Raw genomic sequence first — 17,881 nt, 5'->3', positions numbered from 1 at the left:
CAGAAATCGATTAATGTAAATTAATTACTAGAAGAGAAACATTAAGGGTCATTGGTCAATACGTTTTATCAATATTACTTAATATTTTAGATTAATATCTTATTTTTATATTATTAGAATTTAGGATTTATTTAATATAAAATATTTTTATTAAATAAAAATAATAAATTTTATTAGTTATGTAGTATTTTTTTTTTGAAAACATAAAGCCACAACTAAATTGCTACAGATACAAAACAACTAATATATTGAAAAAGAGGGGTACTTTTTTCTTTTGAAATTTGTGACAACTTATTAGGACACTATCTAACGATAAAAAACTAGAAATTCATTATATTAAAAAAAAAAACTTTAATATTAAATGAGAACGAATTAATGAAAATGTTTAGAAGATCCTACTTTTATGTCTTTAATGCTTTTAATTAGGAGACTTTTAACAAACAAAACCCATGTCTAAGTTATATATATTTTATTTTTGTTGCAACTTTATTTTAATGTTCTAGAAATATAGAATGAGAGCACAATAACACTATAAATAAGAGTGTATGTGCATTCTAGGAAGGGAGCAAAACAATAGGCATTAATAATAATTAATTATTTCCATTGTGTTTTGATTATTGTAGGAAGCATCATGGAAGAGGATCAATCAAAAGAGAGTCATGGAAGAAGAGGCACAACCCTGGTGGAAAGTGAAGAAGGCACAAAACTTGAGCTAACTGTGGATGAAGTTGTGGAAGGTTATGTAGGCTCACTTGGATTATCCCAAATCTTGCATGTGCTTGTGGTTTCATTTGCATGGATATTTGATGCACAGAGCACATTGGTGACAATCTTCAGTGATGCACAGCCACCTTGGAGGTGCAAGAATGGGGTGTACTGCACTGACGGCCGCGGCGGTTCTGTTTGTGGTTTGGTGCCTGGGAGCTGGGAATGGGTTGGTGGAGATAGAAGCTCCACCGTAGCTGAATGGGGACTTATATGTGATAGGAAGTTTCTTGCTGCTGTTCCTGCTTCTGTCAACTTCCTTGGTTCTCTTTTAGGTATATACCTGTTTAATTACTATGTTTATATTCATTTATGCTAATATATACTCTATACTTTTAATCTAGGATATCATATAGTTCTCATGCTTCATATATATTTTATGTCAATATGTGTACAAAAAAATTAGTTATCAACTCAGTCATTTGTATAAATGTTGAAAAAAAGTATATAAAACAATACATATATTTATAGATAAATACAAGGTAATTAATTTTTTATATACACATAGACAAATACATTGCATTTTGTACTAAAACATACAGGGTTTTATATCCCCTTTTCTGGACTCAACTGATAGAAGATGTAATTGCGAAAATAATTGGTTCCATGTAATAAACTTTTTCACCCATTGCAAAAGTGAAATATTGGATATGAATTTGGCCATTCACAAGCATGTAATACAAAGACTCAATAGCCTATAATATTAATATAATATAGTATAGTACATAGTGGATTAGTTTAACGGAAGGGCATCCATACATATGATGCTGTGAATATGAATTGTGTTAGTAATTAACTAATTAGTTACTTTGTAACAACATTAACTAACATGTTGTTCAAATTTTGGTTCAGGGTCTGCTATATTTGGGCACCTAGCAGATACTTGGCTTGGAAGAAAAAGAGCAGTGATGATTTCATGCATCTTAACCTCCATAACATTTTTGGCCACATCCTACTCCCCAAACATCTACGCCTATGCCTTCTTCCGATTCGCAACAGGGTTTGCGAGATCAGGAATCGGCATAAGCTGCCTTGTCCTCGCCACAGAGTCAGTGGGACGCAAGTGGCGAGGCCAAGCCGGCCAATACAGCTTTTTTTTCTTTACAATTGGATTCCTCTCACTCCCTCTTCTGGCATACCCAACCAGAACAAATTGGAGGAACTTGTACAAATTCTTGTCCATTTTGCCCCTGGCATACGCAATCATAATACTCCCTTGGGTCTCTGAATCCCCAAGGTGGCTTCTAATAAGAGGCAGAAGCAAAGATGCATTGAAAGTGTTGAAATATTTCGCCAGAATAAACGGCAAAGACGAATTCCCTCGAAATCTAACCTTAACAAATCCTTCTGAAATGAAAGATGAAGAATCCGGAACAATTTCGAACAAGAGAGAGAATCTCTGGACCACAAAATGGGCTGCGAAACGAATGGTTCTTGTTATGATTGCTGGGTTTGGGGTTGGATTTGTTTACTACGGAGTTCAACTCAACGTGGAGAATTTGAATTTCAATCTTTATGTCTCGGTGGCTATAAATGCGGTTATGGAAATCCCTGCTGTTTTTGCTGGTTCTTTTCTGTTGGGATTTTTTAACAGAAGGTTGTTATTCTCTGTTTCATCCTACGTGGCAGGCGTTTCTTGCATTCTGTGCCTAATATTCTCAAAGGGGTATTCAAATTCCAAGGCGCGTGGCAAATTTGGCGGGAACTGGGGGCAGTTAATTGTTGAGGCAGTTGGGTTTATGGGCTCTTCCTTGGCCTATGATATCTTGTATATTTATTGTGTGGAGTTGTTTCCTACAAATGTGAGGAACTTTGCTGTCTCAATGTTGAGGCAAACTTTGATGCTCGGGGCGTCGGTGGCGCCGCTGCTCGTGGTGGTGGGCCGATTGAGCCCATCACTTTCTTTTATAGTGTTTGGGGTCTTGTCCATTGCTAGTGGCGTTTTGAGCATTTGGATTCCTGAGACTAGGAATGCTCCTTTGTATGAGACACTTAAGCAGCAGGAGGAGATGGAGGCTCTTAATCATGTTTCTAATGGCCATTCTAGGTGCCTAGAATTTGGAAAATGATTCAAGTCAATGGTAACATTGGTCAATTAAGTCGTTAGACTTTTGACTACTTATCAGAGCTTGAAAAAGTTTTAATTTCGAAAAATAAAAATCAAATGAAAAAAAAAGGAAAGTTTCTACTCAGGCAGCTCTGTATTTGTAGAAAGGTGAAAGCTTGTCAATTATTTCATCTACTTAATGCATTTCAGTATTTATTTTAATCTTCTATGACAAGAAAATTCTATATAAATTTATCTGTATGTAAATTTTATTTATGGTTTTAATGAAGAATGTGATTTAGTTAAAAGCTCCGTAATAAAATTCCCGTAAAATAGCATTTTTTAGTTAATCTAAGTATAATTTTTTTTACAATAACATAAAAATATTTTAAGAAGAATAATATTATAATAATATTTGAGAGAGAAAAACAATACTATATTTATAATAATAATAATTCATATTTTTATTCTCTGTTAATCTATTATACTTTCGGAGTGGGGAGAAAGTGATAACTCTCAATTTGACTACTCATATTAATTTATGATCTTCATTATTTAAGAACTAATCAACGTCTCTAAAGCCTATATATAACCACGCATCAATATATGGTGGCCATAAGATGCATACAACTTGCATAGGGTCCATCTAGTGTGCAGATTTGATTCTGTACAGATTTACAGATTTTTGTCTTTTAGTGGTTTTAAAGCGTGTTATTAAAAAGCGTTGTTTTAAGTGGAAAGTGTTGCTTTTGAATCGTTACTTTGGCTCTGATACCAATTTTTCAATTTCGATTTTTCAATTAGTTCTTCTTTCGAAATTTCTACTAATTCTTCATAATCTGCTTCAAAAAGATTTTTGATTTGGACAAAATTATCTTGAGGTATTATGTTTAATGGATTTTGGTAAAATTTTTCTACTGTTTCAAAATATGAAGTATAAATTGCTTCCATAATTTCTCTTACAATTTCAATTTTTCCGTTTATTATTAAACCTTGATATGTACTTATGATTCTAATATCATATTTATAATTTCTTAATTCTATTTTATTTCTTAACATTTTTTAAGAGATTCCATAGCTCTTATTTGTAAGTTTTTGAAATATTCTTTTTCATTTGGATTATTGGAAACAAAATTTTCTATTTGTGTGTCTTTTTCTTTGATATAATTTTTCATATCATTAATAACTTCTCTTATTTTTGTACTGTTTCTTATTTCTAAAATTCTTTCTAATTTTTCTTTTTCAATTTCCATCCATTCTTTTAACATTTTTAAATCTTGTAAACAATATCTTGGCTTTCCAGGCATTTTATATGCTTGTTTCAGGGTTTTGTACAGGTGATAAAGGTTCTTGTAAATTTTGTTCGGATTCAACTTGAACTGTTTGTAAAGATTCAGGTTGCATTACTTGAATATTTTGAACATGTATTCTTGATTCTAAAGCTTGTAATGTAATCATGCTTTGAATATGAAGATAATGTAGTCTTCGACTACGAAAAATACGTTTATTCTTAATACTTTCTTTTAGATTTTTAACTGTTTTCTTGGTCCTTACATGTTGTAAAAGTTTTCTTGTTTTAATTATTTTCTTAGTTATCTTTTTAATTTCTACTTCCAATTCTGAAGATTCAATTGCTAGTCTTCTTATTTTCATGGCTATAGCCAAAAACCTTGTTTTCATATTTCTTTTAGTAGTTTTTAAGGAAATAAGTCTTTTTTGGAAATCTTTCATATTGAAATTTCAGCATCTTCTGCCATAGATTCATGATTATTTTCTAAAGATTCTATTATTTTTTCTAATTCTTCAACTTCCTTTTTTAAATTATTACAGATCATTAGTAATGTTTCAAATGCCGTTTGATTTATTGTAGAAAACCTTAGGTATTTCAAACGATTTTCTCTTTCAAAGAGTTCTTGTTTCTTATCTTGATAAGATATGTATATTTCTTCTTTATTTATCGTCATAATTTATTATTCAGAGTTTCATTCAACTTTTCTATTCTTTTCGTTAACTCCTTTATTTCAGAATCTTTTTCTTCAACTTTTAAATGAGATAAACTTAGGGGGCTGTTAATTTTAGATTCTCTTATTCTAAAACTGGATGATGAAAATGAATTTCTTGATGGTTCTTTTAATAATAAAACTGGTTTTTCAATAGCTTTATATCTTGGAATTTCTGTTTTTACAAACTTTTGAAATAGTTCATCAACATAAATTCTTTCTTTATTTTTGAAGTCTATACTATGATAACTATTTGTCAGCGCATAGTTAATTGCATATGTGATAGAAAATGGTTCATCATTTTGTTCCATTAAATCTATCTTATGGAATTTATAAGCCAAACTTAAAGATCTTCCGAGGTTTTCGGTTGATAAGGGAATAGCATATCCAATATGAGCGTTGAATTTAACATTTACATTTGCCAGGTTACCATGGATTATTCCAATTATTTGGTCTCTAGGATCAGTGATTCTTTTATCACAGATTGCCAGACTTATTGGAGAATTAATTCCTTTCATGTATGTGGATTTAACTAAAACTTGAATGGTACTAATATGAATCCATCCGATTTTAGATCTTTTTTGTTGATCTCTAATTTTTTCAATTTGTTTATTTACGTCTTGTTCATTTATCAGGGCTATTTCAAGTTCTCCATTTGCGGATTGTATTTTTATTGGAGTTTCAATCTGAATTTTTCCATAATATATTATATTTTTTCTATTAAAGATTTCTTTTAAAGGGTTTTGTTTGTTAAAATTATCGTTAGGTTTAAGATCTAATTCTGTTTTTAAAATAGCTTGTTTTTCATTATCAAGTAAAGCAGTTAGCTTATAGTAATCAGATTCTTCAGTTATTTCTATATCTTCTAAATAATTCATAACTTAAAGAGATTGAGATAAAGATGTACCTTTCTGGAGAATAACCTTCTTTATTTATTGCTATTTTACAATATGTGTTTTGTTCTCCAGAGGGGAGATTTATAATTTAACTCCAGAGGGGGGTTAAACTAATTTTTCTAATGACTTTGGTGGTCAGACTTCAGAATCGCCTTGGCTTCTTCCTCTTTGCCCTCCTGGCTTGTGAGTACTTCTAGCCTCCTGCTTTCTGATTTCTGATTTCTAATGCCTTTAACAAATGACTTAGTACTCTATTTATAATGGTTGGGTCTGATGGACAAATCCCATCCTTACCCTTCTTATGACGTTATTGCTTACGTCATTGAGCAATAATTCGCACCAACTACATTATTGGTGCCTTGTGACGTAAGCGCTTACATCAATTAGGCAATAATGGTGAAGGATGACTCAGACGCATTGTCTTCTTCTTTTTCCATGTGGGTGGTCCCTACTTCGTTGTTACTTTCTTCGTCCATTTTTGGTGCACACAGCTGGCACCTATGGTCTTCTTTGTCTTTTAGTAGAGTGCAAAGCCTCCTTTTTATCCCTTCTGGGAGCTTCTCCAGTAATCCAGAGAAATCGTAGAATGCTGATTCGAAATCTACTAACATTCTCATTTCCCTTGGTTCAATTTCATTCTTTTTGCTGGAGACAAGCAAAGTGTTTCTGCTCTTGTAATTAATCCTTGTTCTGGATTCCTTTGTTATCTTTTGAAACCTTTCGAAGACTCTTGCTAATGAGCTAGCAAGTCTTCCTTCATCATTGTAGACCATTAGATCTTGAATTTGATCTATTGGCTGGAAGTCTCCTGGGAAGACTGACATGAACACTACTTGGAATGCTGGGACTAGGCATTCTCCTTCTTCATTAAGGATTGGTTGACTGCTTGTGAACTTTAGGGATATATCCCTTGGATTTTTGTTATCAACCATACTTTTGAATCTTTTTACTGCATCAATGAATCCTGTAGGGAATTCGTTAATGATTTTTAAATTATCGAAGATTAAGATTGAATCAATTAATCCGTATTGGAAAAACTGATATGTGTCAGAGGGAGAGGCCTCTGGGAAAATTACCAGCTTTGTTAGCTGTTCTTTATTTACGGGATAATATCCCAAGACTGCTCTTTTATCTACAGTCCAATTTGTGATTTGTTTAAGAGTTTCTCCGAGATTGGATCTACAGACTCTTTTCTTTTCATTTATTTCAGTCCTTGTAGGAATATTTTTCATTAGTCCAGTCCTTTGGGCTTGGGCTGTTCTTTGGATTTGGACTGGAGCTTTTTCTGCTCTTTTTAAAATTTGCTCTGGATGGAGCACTTCATATTCTCTGAGGGATTCTTTTGCTTCCTCTATTGTCAAGAATCCTCCTTTGTGAATAGTTCTGGGTTGGTGAGTAAATGGGGCTGCTTTAGCCCAATCATCATAAACTCCTTTCATTGGGCCATTATAAATGACATAATATTTTTTGTCCTGAGTCGATTTTTTAATTATTTCTGCCAAAATTTTATTTTCAGGAATTTTTTCGATTTTTGGTTGGTCCACCACGCTTAGCTGGCTGAACTCTGATGGTGTTGCCAACATTGGTATTGGAGCAGTTGTCACCTGCTGTGTTACTTTTATGGTTTCCATGGCTTTCTTAATGGATTGAATTTGAGCTTTTAGCTGCTGACAGTGATTGCACCTTTCAAGCTCTTTTTCAAGCTTTTGAATCTCTTGAATCATTGTGTTTGCAATGAACTCCATTCCCTTGTCAATGTATCTGCAATAATATTTTTATTTCCTTTAATGTACTCGATTTTTATCGGATATTGTAATAAAAACATTTGCCATCTTACCAGACGACCCTGATTATAATCAGCTTGTAAATTATATCTAATAAAACCTGTTAAATAACTTGAATCTGTTCGTAATGTAAATTCCTTTGGAAGTAAATCAATCCTCCATTTTTTAATAGTTTTTATTGCAGCAAAGGTCTCTTTTTCATGGGTAGTGTACCTTTGTTCCGTTGGTGTAAATTTTCCTGAAATATACCTGCATAGTAGTTCCTTTGAGGAATGTTTAGAATCTAGTGATTCTTTTTCTTTGTTCAAGCTTTTTATAGCTTTCTTAGCCTTCAGACAACCAGACCAAGTCTTATCTGAAGCATCCGTTTCTATTATTAAGTAGTCATCTTCTTCTGGAATATAAAGTTCTGGGAGATTTTTACATAAATCTTTAATCCTTTGTATTTGCAAGCTATCTTCTTCTTCCCATTTCCAAATCTTTTTTAAACTTATTTTTGAGAACAAGTTTTTAGTATATTCTGTTATATTTTTTAAAAATCCTTGATCAGAAATATAATTTATGCATCCTAAAAATCTTTGTAACTGTTTTCTATCTTCCATTTTATTAGGAAATAAATCTACTTTTTCTAAAACATTTGGTTGTAGTTTTAGTTTTCCTTCCTTAGACAGTATAAGTCCAAGAAATTCTATTTCTTGTCTTGCTATCTTTGCTTTCTTTTTACTAAGAACTAATCCTTTTTCTTTACATTTTTCCAAAACAATTAATAATTTTTGAAGATGATCTTCTTTATCTTATTTTGTAAAGACTAATATATCATCAATGTAAACTAAAACAAATTCATTTAAATCTTTTAGATTTTCTTCCATAAACCTTTGATAAATACCTGGGGCTTGTTTTAACCCAAAAGGTAGAACGTTCCACTCATAGAGTAATACTCCTGTCGATTCTTTTGTTGGACAAGTAAAAGCAGTTAATTTCTTTGTTTCTTCGTCTAGACGGAGTTGCCAATATCCTGATTTTGCATCTAAAGATGAAAACCAAGTTGCTCCTTTGATTTTTTCTAGAATAGAATCCTTTCTTGGAAGTTTATGAGCATCCCCAATGGTTGCCTCATTCATTTTCTTATAGTTTATTACCATTCTTCTTTTTCCCCTTTTAATTTCGTTATTGTTTTCAACATAGAAAGCTGGGGCTGCATGAGGGCTTTTACTTAGCCTTATTATTCCTTTATCCAAAAGATCCTTACATTCTGATGAAAATTCTTCCTTATCTCTAGCTGAATAAGGAATTCTATTTGGAACATTTATTTCTTTTGTAGAATCTTTTAGTTTAATGCTTATTAATTCTCTGTTTGTATTTTTAATATCTAAAGGATTTTCAGCACAAACTTCATTTAAAAGTTCTTCTATTTTGATTTCAAGATCATTTTTTGGAATTTTTATCTGGAAATATAGGTTCAAATAACATTCTTCTAATATTGAAAATATTTTAAATTTTAAAATCTCGTTTATAGTAGTAGTCGGGATTTTAATAAGTTTTGCTTTTTGATTTATTGAAGAGTCATATGGAGCCTTTAAGACTATATATGTTAATTCTTGAATAAAAGGATGATATAATTTTAAGAAATTATTTCCTATAATCAAATCCATTCCGGAATTTAGCTTAAATATAGATGGAATAATAAATCTATAATTTTGAATAAATATTTCAACCATTTCTGCTTTTTGATCAATTTTATGTATCGATTTATCAGCTATTTTAATTCTCATTGGATTTTCCAACTTATTCCAGTTTAGTTTTATATTGGCGAAACATTGTGTTGCCCCTGTATCTATAAAGGCATTAATGAATTTTCCTGTTATTTTTACAGTAATAAATGTAGCACTATTACTCAGATTCCGAGTCTGTTTCTGAGACATACTCAAAAATGTATTCTAACTCATCATCAGATTCTTCTAAAGGTTCCATAAAACAGGATTTTGCAATTTCTATTTGTTTAGTAAGATCTTTTTTATCTTTCTTTTTCGGACAGTTGTTTGCATAGTGCCCTTCTTCTTGGCAGAACCAGCATTTGCAATTTTCTTTTTTATTCGGGCAATAGTTTTTTAGATTCTTATTTTTGTTGATACTTCTTTCCCTAAAATATCTCTTTTTTCTCCAATTTGGATAATATTTTCTTTTTCTAAAATGATATTTTCTTTTTCTTTGAAAATTTTTTCGAGGGCTATATTTTCTTAATCTTTTATCATAACCATATTTTTGAGGAATTTCCTCATTATCTTGGCAACAAATTCTGATTATGTTATTGAATCTTTTTTGAGTGGCTTCTTGCATGCAGCGTTCTTTTATTTCTTCTCTTATAGCGGAGGTTGCTCCTCCAAAATTATTTTCAAGTGTTCCTTTATTTATTTCTCTTATAAATCTTCCCATAATAAATTCATTAGCGGGATATGGTAATTTTGTTATATACATATCAAGATAATGATTTTTATCTTCTTCTTTTAATTTATAATAATGAATTCTATATTCACAAATATAGGATTCTATACTACATAGATCATATATTTGAATATTCGCCAGATGATTCTTTGCATCTTGATATTCTTTGTTAGAAATTTCTTGTCCATGAATTATAATGTTTTTTCCAAAAAAATTCTTTGTATAGGACTGCCCCTATATATACGATTCTATCGTATGTTGTTGTTTTTGTTTTTAATTCTTCTAAAACTTTGCTACCTATTGACAGCATATAATCTTTTACGGTTCCTGTAGTGTGAAAACCCATGAAATTCCAAATATCTTCTCCCGTTAATTCGTTAAATTTTGTATTAGTATATGCTTCTAGTAAGAAAGAATTTAACCAATTTTCGAAAATTTCTTTTTCATTCTTTTTGCAATCTAAATTGAGCATTCTTTCCTTTTCTAGTTCCTGATTTTTGGGAACATATTTTGGTGGTATTTTTGTGTATTTTGAGTCTTTGGTTATAAATCCTTTTTTAAAAGCATAGTTTTCAAAACCTGTTTCCCATTTGAATTGATTATTTTTAGATGTTTCTGCTTCATCTTTTACTTGAACTGGAATTACTGGTTCCTCATCGCTTGAGTAGTCTAAAATAATTTCTTCATTTTCAAAATTTTCTGGTTCCTCTTCTATTTGAAGACCATGTTCTATAATATTATCTTCTTGAGCCATTTTTAATTGTTTAAAAAACATTGTAACTTCTTCTAATTTTTCATCAATATTCATAGTCTTATAGGTGGTCTAACTTTTAGATCTTTTATATCAGTTATATTTTGAGGTTTTTCTTCTTCTTTAGAGTTTTCTTTTTGAAAATGTTTATTTAGAATTTGTTCAATTTCATTTATTATATTAGGTTCTTGTTTTTCTTTATTTTTCTGAAATTTTATGGAAGCTAAAATTTCTTCTAACATATCTACAATAGAATTTAGTTGTGGATTAAAAGTGTGATGAAGATGTGGGTAATTATCTCCATGATAACATTTTTTAAAAATTTTGTGCGAAATATAAGTTTTTTCGGGTTTTTGAATTCCTTGAATAAAACTTAGGGTGAAATTAAGATTTTGAGAAAAATCATTTTGTATTGATTTTAAAAATTCAGTATCATTACAATTAACATTAGTTAAAATCATTAGCTTTTGATCTATTAATTGTGATAAATTAGATATTTCTTTTCTTAAATCTTCTAGTCTACTAAGGTTTTTCATTAGATGACGCTTTTCTTTGTTATGCTTTTTAAAAGTGTGGCTTTATAAAAAGTGTAGTTTAAACAAAAATCTTTAAAATCTGTATGGTTTTTGTCCTTTTGTGATCTGTACCCTAAAATTCTCCACTTGCATATAGTTGTATCTTAAGCTTAGCTTATTGTTTGACCTTTTCAAACATGATTCTATAACTCCTAGAACCATGTAGTAAAACCTTCAACTTGTCAAATTTGACAGCATAACCATCTTCATCAATTTTCTTTCAAAGAAGATGATGACATCAAACTAATCAAATTTTATAAAAAAAAAAAATTGTACCTTTAATATATTTTGGAATGTTTCTATATTTTATAAATAAAGATTTTTTTGTGAGAACCTAAATCTTTGGATAATATTATTGGTAATTTACTTAATATTTCAATTCCAACGAGATGACATATTTAAATGATGGAGCTTTTTTTAGTGGGAAAAGTATTTTCTAGACAATGAAGGACCAGATAATAAAGGCAATTAATAAAAAATATGAAGACCGGTTCATAAATAATAAAAAATTCACAAATAAACTTTTATTAATATGTGGGTCAAATTTAAATATAAAGTGGGTTGGAGTGATGGAGCAGCCTAGGTTAGATGACGGCACTGCACAATGGAGCAGCAGGAGATCTGAAGCAGGAGGTACATATCATAAGGAAGAGAAATGAAAATCTAAAATAAGATGGGGATGAGATTGAGTTTGATATTGACATTGAGGCTGTTGACACTTGAGACCCTTTGAAATGATCGATTGGTGATCAACTGGAAGAAGATAATGAGCAAAATTAAGCAACAGACATTCCTTGGCAACTTGAACAACAGCAATGCCGCATTCAATAAATTCAACAGGGTAAAACTCTTTTAATTTTGTGCATTTATCTGTTGAATCCTTGAATGGGTTAAGCTTATTTTATATAGCATCGTAATAATTTTTTTTGTCATTTATACTAATTTGTTACTGTGATCAAATAGACAGGAATTGGCTACTAGTGAGAAGGTTGAGGTGGCTCCGACTGAGGTGAAGAAACCAGAGAAAATGAATGTTGTAGATGTGGATGTTGACATTGGAGGCGAGGAAGACGGCACTGCGAGAAAGAAGATTGCGTTGGAGTTTTTTTTTTTCGTTGTAGATTGGGCGGGTTATACTCGATCCGAGTCTATTTGGCCATGACAAAAAAGAACTTGCTAACTTGCGCCGCACGTGCCTATTAGCAACTTGGACACATGAAAAATTACATATTTTTCATTAAAATAATAATAATAATAATAATAATATTTTTTTCTTAATATTTACTTTTGATAGGAGTTAGATGTTAAACAGCATGATTGATGCAATGTTGATATAATTTGGAGAGTTTTCGGTCACAGAAAAAAACTCCAATTCTTCACAATTTTCACTGGTTTTTTGTTTGACTAATTTTTTTAGAATTTTTTATTTTAAATAAATTAACAAGGTTGGTAAAAAAGATTAAAATGTGTATGTTTGATCAATTAGTACTCACAAAGAATACATAAAAAAATTTAGATTAAATTATAGATCGAATTGAATTGATTTAAATTTGAAAAATAAAAAACTCATACAGTTAAAGTTCGATGATGAGAATAAATATAATAATTGTGTCCACTCATAAAAATCGAAAGATGAAAAGCGTAAAGTTGATGGATGATGGATAAATAAAATAGAGAAAGAATGGAAAATAATCATTTTAATTATGTGTTAGGGAGATAGATAAAACAGTAGAAGAGTGGGAGATAACCGTTTGTTAATTATTAGGTAATTAGGAGAAGTTGATAGAGGTAAATAAAATAAAAAAAAAGTGAGAGATAATTGTTTCCCAATTGTACGTTAGGGAGATAAATAAAACAAAAGAAGAATAAAAAATAACCGTTGTTAGGAGAAGTTGACAGAGATAAATAAAGTTGGAGATAACCGTTTCAATTTCCTTTTCTTTTTTTTTCTGTTTTATTTAGCACCAACTTCACGCTTCCCACAAACCTTTTTAAGTAATAATGGTTAATAATGGTATTTTAATAATTCGTATTTTAATCGTGTTAATAGTGTTCTATTTTTAAAATGTCAATCTTCTCTATTATATAAAACTGTTCATTTTTTATTATTTAAAATGTTCTATTTTTAGAATTTGGTCTAATTTAAATTATTAATATTTTTTATTATTTTAAAAAAATATATTTTTATATTTATAAATACATATATCTCGTTTACGAAATATATAAAAATTGAAAAAATACACCTATCTCATTTACAAGTATAAAATTATCTCGTTTACAGTGTAAATGAGATATAAGAAGTTGAAGTATTTTCATAATAATTTTTAAAATTATTTATTTTAGTAATTATTGAATATATTTAATTTATTTAAATAAAAAATATATTTTTTATTATTTTTATAAAAATAAAAAACACCCTCTTCATTTCATCAATAATTTGTGTTATATTTTATTTCGTTTATAATTATAAGATATTTTGATAAAAATATAATATGTGTTTATTCTATTTGACATCAAATTCATATACATGTTTTTACTAACTACATAACGTTGAATGAAAAAAATATATATGTTTTGTTAACTAAATATACAAAATATTAATAATATATCTTTTTTTTTTGTACAAATAATATATCTTTTGTTGTAAAACAAAAATAAAGGCTAAATATAAACTTATATGCAACAAGCCCAAATACAAATAAATTATTTTTGGATTATTAAAGTTTTTTATGGCCCACCATTCACTCAACCCATTAAACCAAACATTAATATTTACAAAAAAAAAATAAAAAAATCAGTCATAATATCATTGGTCCAACCGGACTACAATATACTGGTTTGCAATTAAAGTAAGTATTGAGTCATATGTGGAATTATAGAAAACTTATACATAAAATTAATCTGACCCACACATTAAAAATATTTTTACTTGGTCTACCAAGGTCCAGAAAATACTTTCTTCACCAAAAACATTCCCTTAAATGATATGGTAGTTGAATATCTAATGTGTTGAAACTAAAAAATAATAGAAAAAGTATCGTTTAATCAATATATACATATATGTGCGTGGGTGTCTGTATGTGCGGGCACGCGCCAGGATGATTATCATTATTTATTTATTATTTAAAAATGGAGGAGAAAGTAGTAAAATGAGGTTTATGGAATGAGATATGGTGATTTATGGTGATATGGACGTCATTATTTTTTGTAGGTATACAGTTTTTTTAAATAAATAGTAAAAATGTTGAATTTTTTATTTAAATTCAATAAATATATAAATTATCAAAATACATAAAATATGAGGTATTTATAAAAATATGTACACTTACACATTTCATGAATAAGTTAAAAATTGAACATATCTTGGTGTCTAAGATTCTATACCGTACTGTGACCAAGCGACGCCGAGACATATCTTAAATGTACTCGAGATATGTGTTATTATGGAGATCGAGGACTGAGCATCCAAAATATGTGGTAACTTAAAATGAGGTCTCAGTACCTGGAATATGTACAATTTGTCTAATTTAGATCTCAACATCCGAGATATGTGTCTAACAGGGACTAAGATCCCTCCCGAGTACTGAGACTCCTTTCTAAGTTGGCCACATATCTCGGATACTCAGTTCCTGATTTTCATAATAATAACACATATCCTGGGTGCACCCAAGATACGTCTCAGTGTCATTCGGTCACATCACAGGGTTTCAGAATAGATGTATAAGGTTACACATTTTTGTAAATACTTCACATTTTATGTATTTCCGTAATTTATGTATTTATTTAATTTAAATAAAAAAACTCAAAAATGCTCTAAAAATATAATAATAAAATGCTCTTTTTTATGTATTGATAAAACTATGAAAGAATATGAAAAGAAAGATGAAAAATGTACTTTGTATTTTTTGATTAATTGTTGATTGATTGAATTGTAAATTATGAAGGTAAAACTATATATATAGAGCATTGACCTATAAAAGATAAAAGCAAATAAAGATAAAATAAGATAAAATAATAAAGGCTAAAATTGTAAGTGAATTTAAGTATTCTATTGGGTTGAATTTGTGAGTCGCGAGACTTCTTTATTGTTGTCATGGGTTAAGGTGGAAGAATGGTTTAATACACCCCCACAGGCTGGAGGATGAAAGATGTCAAGAACACCAAGCTTATTGAGATTAAGATGGAAGGGTTGAGAAGACAAAGGCTTGGTAAAGATGTTAGCTAGCTGTCCAGAAGAGAGAATTGGGAGAAGTTTTATCACTCCATCTTGAGCTTTTTGTCGAACCAAGTGCAATCAACCTTTAAATATTTGGTCCGTTGATGAAAAACCGGGTTAGCAACAATATGAAGAGCATTCTAATTATCACAATATAAAACTGGTGGGCAGATAGGAGAGATGCGTGAAAATTGTAACACATCTATTATCCATTGAAGTTTACAAGCTGTGTTGGCAAGTGCACGGTATTCTGTTTCAGTGGATGAGTGGACAATAGTAGTTTGTTTCTTGGTCTTCCAAGAGACTAAAGAGCTGCCTAAGAAGAAATAATAGCCTGTTAAAGATCGTCGAGTGTCAGGACATTTGGCCCAATCAGAGTTACTAAAGCCAAAAAGTTGAATTTCTGATTCTCTTGGAAAAAAAAGTCCTTTGTTGGGGCTAGTTTTTAGATATCGTAACACATGCTTGACAGCTTGAAGATGAGATTTAGTAGGAGATGTCATAAATTGACTTAATTGTTGAGTGACATACATGATGTCTGGTCGAGTTGTGGTGAGATAGATAAGACGCCCAACCAAACGGCGATATACAAAAGGGTCAGATAGCATCGGACTTTTGTCTTGATATAGTCTTGTGGTACTATCTATTGGAATAGAGGCAAGTTTAGCACATAATAAACCAGAATCCTCCAAAAGATCAAGACAATATTTTCTCTGAGATAAGCAAATTTTCTTCGCTGATTGAGCAACCTCAATATCTAAAAAATATTTTAATGAACCCAAGTCTTTAATTAAGAAGTGTTGGTGCAATATAGACTTAATGGGTTCAAAAATAGAATTATCAGTGAGAATAATATCATCAACATAGACTAGAAGGATAGAAATTTGAGTACCAGTGAATTTAACAAATAGACTATAATTAGATAAGGTCTGCTGATATCCATGAGATAGCAAAAGATGAGAAAGTTTGTCATACTACATACGACTAGATTGTCGTAAATCGTACAGTGAATTCAGCAGCTTGTAATATTGATTCGGTCGAGGAGATGTAAACCCGGGTGGCAGAGTCATATAAACATCCTCAAAAAGATTCCCATGTAAGAAAGCATTATTGACATCCAACTGATGTATGAGCCAATACCTCATAGAGGCTAATGACAAAACTAATCTGATGGTGGCAGGCTTGACAACAGGCGAGAAAGTTTTCAAGAAATCAACACTTTCAGTCTGAGTGAACCCTTTAGCCACAAGGCATGCTTTATATTGATCAACTGAATCATCAGACTTGCATTTGATGCGATAGACCCATTTACAGCCAACTAACTTAACGCATGCAGGGCAATCAACAAGATGCCAAGTTTTGTTCAACTCAAGAGTATCCAACTCATCTTTCATAGCATTACACCAATTAGAGTGTTGATTGGTGTCTTTAAAAGACTTTGGCTCAACATCAAAATGTAGAGATAAAAGAAACTTATGATGAGAAGATGAAAGAGAAGAAAAAGACATAACTGAAGATAAAGGATAACGACATTTTGAGGGAGAGAGATTTGTGGAGGTGACAGAAAAATTACACCAGCAATCAGAAGGATATGCTGGAGGTCGGCGAGGTCGGTCGGAATGACGAGGACGGGGTTGCTCAGGTGGCGAGGAAGGTAACTTGGGATGAAGAGGTGATAGTGAGTTAGTGTCTATTGCGGAAAGAGGGGAGGTTGTACGACTTGAAATAGATTCGGGGGTCATAGATTCAAGTTAGTTAGGATACGACAGTGAGAAAGAAAGAGGGGTTGTTGGAGAAAAGAAAGAATTGGATGGAAGTGGTTCGATGGGTATGGATGAGGGTCCAACTAGAAGACTAACTGAATCTTATTTTTGAGAAGGCGTGTTTGACAATGTTGGGTTGAGTGTATGGAATTGGACATTTTTTGTGGCTAAGGACAAGATCATTTTATAAAACAATCACATTTCTAGAAATCTCAATTCTTTTATTTTTCTAAAATATAAACAATATATCCTTTAAAATCATGTTGAAAACCAATAAGCACAACCTTTTTGGCTTTTGGATCAAATTTTTATCTGTTTGCCATTAGGGTAGAAACAAAACATAAGCATCCAAAAATTTTAAGGTCATGATAATTTGGTAGATGATTAAATAAAATCTCAAATAGTGTTTTAAAATCAATTGCGGATGATGGAACTCTATTAAGTAAATAAACAACATATTTAACAACATAAGACCAAAAAGATGATGGTAAATTAGATTGAAAAATAAGAACACGAGCTATATTAAAAAATATGTTGATGCTTGTGTTCTACCCTTACATTTTGTTGAGGAGTTTCAACACAACTACGTTGATGAATAATATCATTTGAAACATAAAAATCATGTAAAATGAATTCCGGTCC

The 17,881-nt window shown here is 30.7% G+C and overlaps 1 protein-coding gene across 1 annotated transcript; it reads left to right on the top strand.

Annotated features, from left to right (window-relative positions):
• Nucleotides 1-444: 444 nt before the first annotated feature.
• LOC112715710 (organic cation/carnitine transporter 1) lies at nucleotides 445-3,034 on the top strand. Its single transcript, XM_025767524.3, has 2 exons — nucleotides 445-1,040; nucleotides 1,618-3,034. The coding sequence occupies exons 1-2, from the start codon at nucleotides 632-634 to the stop codon at nucleotides 2,832-2,834; spliced, it is 1,626 nt and encodes a 541-aa protein (XP_025623309.1). The 5' UTR covers nucleotides 445-631; the 3' UTR covers nucleotides 2,835-3,034.
• Nucleotides 3,035-17,881: the final 14,847 nt, after the last annotated feature.

This window comes from Arachis hypogaea, chromosome 10, assembly GCF_003086295.3.
Source record: "Arachis hypogaea cultivar Tifrunner chromosome 10, arahy.Tifrunner.gnm2.J5K5, whole genome shotgun sequence".
Taxonomy (NCBI): domain Eukaryota; kingdom Viridiplantae; phylum Streptophyta; class Magnoliopsida; order Fabales; family Fabaceae; genus Arachis; species Arachis hypogaea.
Note: the sequence above shows the minus strand (reverse complement) of the source record. Positions and strands in the feature narration are given on the sequence as shown.

What these genes read in the sequence shown, in the direction of transcription:
- LOC112715710 (XM_025767524.3), top strand. Translation starts at nt 632, where the DNA reads ATGGAAGAGGATCAATCAAAAGAGAGTCATGGAAGAAGAGGCACAACC. An exon ending in CTTCCTTGGTTCTCTTTTAG is followed by an intron (nt 1,041 to 1,617) that starts GTATATACCTGT and finishes ATTTTGGTTCAG; the next exon opens with GGTCTGCTATATTTGGGCAC.